The sequence below is a fragment of the Stegastes partitus genome, unplaced genomic scaffold (genome assembly GCF_000690725.1).
Source record: "Stegastes partitus isolate 25-593 unplaced genomic scaffold, Stegastes_partitus-1.0.2 Scaffold1217, whole genome shotgun sequence".
Taxonomy (NCBI): Eukaryota; Metazoa; Chordata; class Actinopteri; family Pomacentridae; genus Stegastes; species Stegastes partitus.
In genome coordinates, this window is record NW_007578948.1 from 178,198 (window position 1) to 184,197 (window position 6,000).

A 6,000-nucleotide genomic window follows, 5' to 3' on the forward strand; every position below is an offset into this window, starting at 1 on the left:
CTCCAAGACAGGCACACAAAAGCTCACCTGGACAAAGAAGAGTCCTTATGGTCATCAGTTCTGTGGTCAGATGGGACAAAAATGTAGTTGTTTGGACACATTTGGTGAAAGAAAGAAGCTGGGTTTAATCACAAACACACCCAACAACAAGACACTAGTGTGAAACAGGCAGCCAAAATAGTGAGGAAATGGTGAAAAGAAATATCAGCATTTTGCTGTGATCATCATCGAACGAAAGACCAGAATGATGGCAGGGAAGCCTTAAAGAACTAAAAAAGAAAAATCATCACAGAAGAAGAGTGGAACAAAATCCTGATGAAGACATACAGAACGCTTGTTAGCAGTTAGAAGAACCATTCGGTTACGGTTTTGTTTTCCAGCAGCAGCAGCAGCTTTACTTCCTTTAAGGAGCTGTGAATGTTCATCTATCAGCATTTGAAAATGATGGATAACTCTCATTTATTCTCTCATGTTATCTACCACTGTGCGCTCCAACATCTCATTGAGCAGTGACAGACAGCGGCGCCTCAGGCCGAGCAGTTATTTGGATTTTCAGCCATGTCCATGTCTAACAACTAAAGCCTTTCATACATGACTAAGCATATTTCTATTCAAATGAAAGCTCATTTACAAGTAAACTGGTTTGAAAGCATTGTATATTGTTGCCTCCATTGTTGCTTCATAATGTGAGGCATCCTGTGACTGCAGTTTTAATGAAAATCATCCAATTAAGGGTTTGATGGAGACCGAGACAATAAGTTAATTTTTCAACTGCATATTTTTTCGATCATTCGGAATATTTCATGGCACTAGAATTGCTCTTAACACACATCCTTGTTGGAGGGGATTTTTAATTGAAGCGCTGCAGACAGCTCTTATCTAATTCTACCAGAGTGAGCCTTGTTATTTTTCATTCTCAGGGTTTCCGACCGTTTCCCAGCAGCCATCTGACTGGCCTGAGAGGAGTGTCCTGCACAACGTGGAGAACCTGCAGAGGAGACGACAGAAGAGAAGGTAAACGGGGTTGCCTCTGTTTGGCCAATTTTTCTCAGCGTAGATTCCTAAAATATGGGCTCTTAATTGTTTTCTTTGTGTGCTTTAGGTTTGGTCTATTAGGTCCAGGCTCTAGTGACAGTCTGCTGGGTCCTAAAGACAGTCAGAGGGGCTCCTCTGCTTTACTAGATGCCAAAGAACTTCTAAAGCACTTCACATCTGATGGTCTACCCACTGGGGAGCTACAACCACTGGCTGTCAACAGAAGGTAGGCTCAGTCATCAGATTTCAGACAGCACCTATATATAGCTGCTACAAACCTTCAGATTTACAAATGCACATACTGCAGCCAGATAAACAGTACGTGTGTGGTTAGATAAGTTTGTTTCCAGGATGGATGGGAAAGACAACCGCTTAATGAGGACGTAATTAGGATTTGATTATGATCATTAGCCTTTTTACAGTGGGCTTACAACCTTTAGAAGAAAATTATTGAGCTGGGTTAGAAAACAAACCAGAGCAGAGCAGTCGTCAATTAGTGCTAATAAAAATTCTGTCAGACCAAATTGTGCGTGTTTAATTAGGTCAATTTTATTCATATGGTTTAATGAAGTGAATATTAAATGGAGACAGAAGACAAACAGTTTGTTCACCCTCCTTCTCTCTCTGTGTGTCCCCCATTCCTACTCTGTCTTTCCACATTCTGTTTCTGTTCAGTAATAATGTGTTTCAGCTGTCACCAGACCTTTCCCCCCGGAGAATCAGCCAGATGCCCTTCAGCAAGGCCTCTGCCTCCCATTACCACGGCATAGAGTAAGTTCCTATAAAGTATGCATCCACCGTTCAGCTACAATAGGTGCTATTGTACAGTACAGGCAGCTATGAAACATTAATCATGTCAGCAGAAGCCCAGACTCTCTCTTGAAGCCTCATCACTCTCCATTCCATACTTCATTTATTACTACAACTTTTAATTTTACGTCTTTGTTCCTGCAGGTTCTGTCTGGATAACCGGCGCTCTCTGGACCGGGACCAGGCCTTTGTGCGGCTCCAGTCTCGTCTGATTCGATATGAAACCCAAACCACCTGCTCTAAGGAGCCCTGTGCCCTCCCCTTCGCCCTCAGCCCTGCCCCGTCACCTGCTGTGATATCAGAACCAGGAAGTGTACCTGACGGAGAGACGCTGCAGAACAACGATGTAGCTCGACTGAAACGCAGGTCCTGGGAAACGGAGATTGTTGGAGGTTATCCTCGCAAGAGGTATGATGGTCTTAGTCCCTGCTGGTTCGCAAATAGATGGTATAAAAAGAGGGACTCTGTGACACAACATGTTGGCTTGTGGACTAAATTTCAAACCTCAAGTTTTGCATTTCTGCCGTTGTTGTCTTGGTCTTTTAAAATCTGACTTGGAGAGTGAGGGGTGGATCTGATTGAGAACTTAAGGACAAACACACATAAGGTAGTGACTTGTCCATCACAAGGTAGCGCCTGTTGTAAGCACATCCTGCTTTATTGGGTATTTTAATCTAAATGGAATCATAGTTTAGAACATGCTGTATTAAAGGAGACTTGAAACAAGCAATTAGGACCATAAACGTATTAGAAAAATGTTCACTGGTGTAATAAATCAAGTGAGAAGTAGAGTGATATTCTCATAGACTCCTGTACAGTCAGACTTCTATTTGCAACCTGAGGAGTCGCCTCCTGCTGGTTATTAGAAAGATCGCAGGTTTTAGTCACTTTTCAGACCTGAAGCTTACATCTGTCTTTTATGTGCAGTCTATGGGTTAGCGGCATGAATTTGAATTGCCAGACAAATGGGAAGATCTTCGGTTTTAAATGTTTGTAATCTTTTCCGTCTTTATCTGTGTGAATGATGCAGGCTGGTGAAGTCGGAGAGCAGCGACTCTCTCTGTTCTCAGAGCAGTAACAGCAGCGGGACTCATCCTGCCATCAGGTCTTTACGACAGCAGCCCAGCAGATCTCAGTCCACCTCCTCCTCCATCAGCACCACTTCCTCCTCAGCCACAAGACGGACATCAGGTAGAACCAAACCAATGATCCATGCATGTTAAGGGACTGGTGAACCTGCTTTTCAGTAGGTGTTGAGAGCAGCTTCTACATTTTCTACAACACAGGGCAGTAAGTCCTGTCATCACTGCATGGATTTAATGTGTAGGAAACAACACATTTAAACTGACAGTTGTCCCAGCTTATGAAAAGAACATCATATTTTAGACAGGAGAACCCAGTTGGAAAAAAAATCGCAGCACCTTCACAAGACGGACCTCCGCATGTTAGAGAAAATCATGTGACTTCAGTAGCAGAAGTTCTTCATGTTGTCTTTATCGTGAAGTCGCACATGGATTTTTTAAAAATATACAAAGTTTATTAATTAGAAATAAGTCAGTTGACTCTCTTAAATACGTTATACAACATTTTCGAACACATTTGCCATTAGTATATATTTTTTTTTTTTTTTAAATTTCTGAGTATTTAAAAAGTGTTGTAATATTTAAATGACATTTCTTTTTTTTTTTTAACAATTTATTAGACAGTGAGAATAGGTTATGATCTGTGAGCTACAGATGAAAGACAGTAACCCTCAGCACTTTCATTGCATCCTCTTGTGTCAAAATCTAAATAATAATAATACACAGACATCTTTCTACTAGTTCTTCAACATGAACCTACAAAAAAAGGCTGTAATTGAAAGTGTTTCCAAAGTTTACACTTCACAACATCAGCAAGCAGCACATAGTTCAGCATCAAAATACTTTTATTTGTATCTGTACAGTTAAAACGGTCTCCTTCTGGCCGTCGTGACCTCTGTTCTGAGCTGTTGCTTTCTTGGTCCTCCAGGGTTTTGATCTGGAAAAAAGTTACCAAATGATCCATTCATTCCTTGTAACCCAGTAACACACACAGAGCAAACCAGTGTTATGAGCTGGTATCCTGGACTGTATTTAGATAATTAGCTGTGGTCAGACTTACATTAACTGTGTGTTACGCTGTGCGCTCTAAGCTTTGGCCACACCGAGCATCTATGCAGCCAAACCTGCTGTTCATTAGCAAACTAATGGAACATGTTGAGAACATTTTGTGCTCAACAGCACAGTGTCCATTTTAGACTCAGTCTTCATACTTGGGATTCATTTGAGTAACACAAATCTTTTCAAAAAAGTATTTTCAGGACCAATAATTATTTGTTAAAGACACCAATAACCGATTTTATATATGAATAAATATGTTAAAATGTCTGTTTGTTTATGTTTTCAGTATATTCAATTACAAGAAGAGAACTTTTCAGCAAGTATTCTTCACTGTGGATAGACTTCTACTCATGGCATGTGCTGGTTGAGACCGCAGAGTGATGACTGTAAATAGAGAGAAATGGCTCCATTAGAGCCAAATTTGTGCTTTTATGAATTCATTTATTTTCTCAGGATTTGGGGAGGGAAAATAATGAATATTGATAATCAGTCAGTCTTTATTGCCCACACTTGTTGAACTTTGTGATACATTAAAGTTTGATAGATGACACTGACTGAAACCTTACACAAGCCAAAAAACTTGAAAAAAAAAATCTTAATCTATATTTTATTGCTGTAAAGTTAATTCAGTTCAATTCAATTCAAATAACTTTATTTATCCCCTAGGGCCAATTCAAAAGCTCACTGAGTATTTAATATAAAGACATAAAAATTTTTTTTTTAAAAACCCAATAAAATACATCATAAGCATGACATTATATTACATGGGACGAATTTTGGAGAGTCAGTGGACATGAGATGACATGAGATGACATGACAATGAGGGCAGGATGTGAGTCATCCTGCCCTCATTGCTACAAGCAGACAACAGACGTGCAGTGCGGATGTTTGTGCAAAAAACGACAACTCCTTTTGCTGAGGTCATTTGATTTCTCATAAACCAAGAAAGTCCTGTCAGCCACTCAGGCAGTTTATTTCCTAATCTTTGTTCCGAATGCCTGTGATGCCTTATTGTTTATGTTCTCCAGGTTTGGTGGCTCTGCCCTGTGCTGACAGACCTAAACCTCAGCAGCAGAAGACACGTGAAGGCCACGCAGAGGACAAACCTGCCAAAGAGTCGCGCTCCCAGAAACACAACAGGGTGAGCCCACGCCAGGGATTACACGCTTCTTCTTTTGTCACCTTTTATGCAATTACAGTTATTATCTTCTGTTTTGTAAGAACACTGATGCTGTTAAAAACGGTGAAAAATAAAAAGTAATGTAAATTGAACTGACAAGAATGGTAACCATGGAAACGGGTTCTCATCAGAGCATGTGAAGTTCAGTTGTTTGTTGTGTTTTTTCAAGTATGCAGCCATTCATACGGAGGTTTACAGGAACACTGAAGAGCACTTACTCTGGACCTCTTAGAAATGAAGTGTTGCAAGGTTTTCAGGTTCAAAGCTGGACTAAAGCAAACATAAAAAGAAAACAGTTTTTAAGTTTTCATGTTATTTGAACTATTAGAAAAGAAAACCATCAAACTTGGCATTTAAACTCACTCAACACACAATGTATAGCAGTATATCTATATTTACTTCTAGGTTAGGATGCTGGTAAAGGTAGTAAATCATATCTTTGAGTCATATGAGTTGGACCATTAGGACGGAATACTGCATTTACCCAAACAACTGCTCACCGGTTGGCATGAAATCTCAGTGGAGTAAAGAAAACCGTAAAGAAAACCACAGTTTATTAGAACTTTTGTATCCTGCTAACTCTTTCCAGTGTTTGCACATGTTGCATTAGAAGGCAGTACCAGTAGAACTAGTTCCAGATTTTCATGCTATGATTTAGAGCTTCACAATGTATCGCCATATCACAGACAGTGCGATGTGAACGAGGGCAAATACATGATGCTACAACAGTTTTTGCTGCTTAATACAAACAGAAAATTCAGAAAATTTTTTTTTAAACATTATTTAAAGGACACAACACTTGTTGACTTGCAGACTCCACATGTGCACAGCAAG

General features: G+C 39.9%; 1 protein-coding gene across 1 annotated transcript in view; it reads left to right on the forward strand.

The window, feature by feature from the left end:
* The window catches only part of mtbp (MDM2 binding protein), a 40,919-nt gene that overhangs the window by 30,341 nt on the left and 4,578 nt on the right, over positions 1-6,000 (forward strand). The window contains exons 15-20 of the mRNA XM_008297422.1: positions 921-1,014; positions 1,103-1,261; positions 1,711-1,806; positions 1,990-2,253; positions 2,876-3,036; positions 5,015-5,127. Of these exons, the coding sequence (XP_008295644.1) occupies positions 921-1,014; positions 1,103-1,261; positions 1,711-1,806; positions 1,990-2,253; positions 2,876-3,036; positions 5,015-5,127 (887 nt within the window). The remainder of the gene's footprint in view (positions 1-920; positions 1,015-1,102; positions 1,262-1,710; positions 1,807-1,989; positions 2,254-2,875; positions 3,037-5,014; positions 5,128-6,000) is intronic.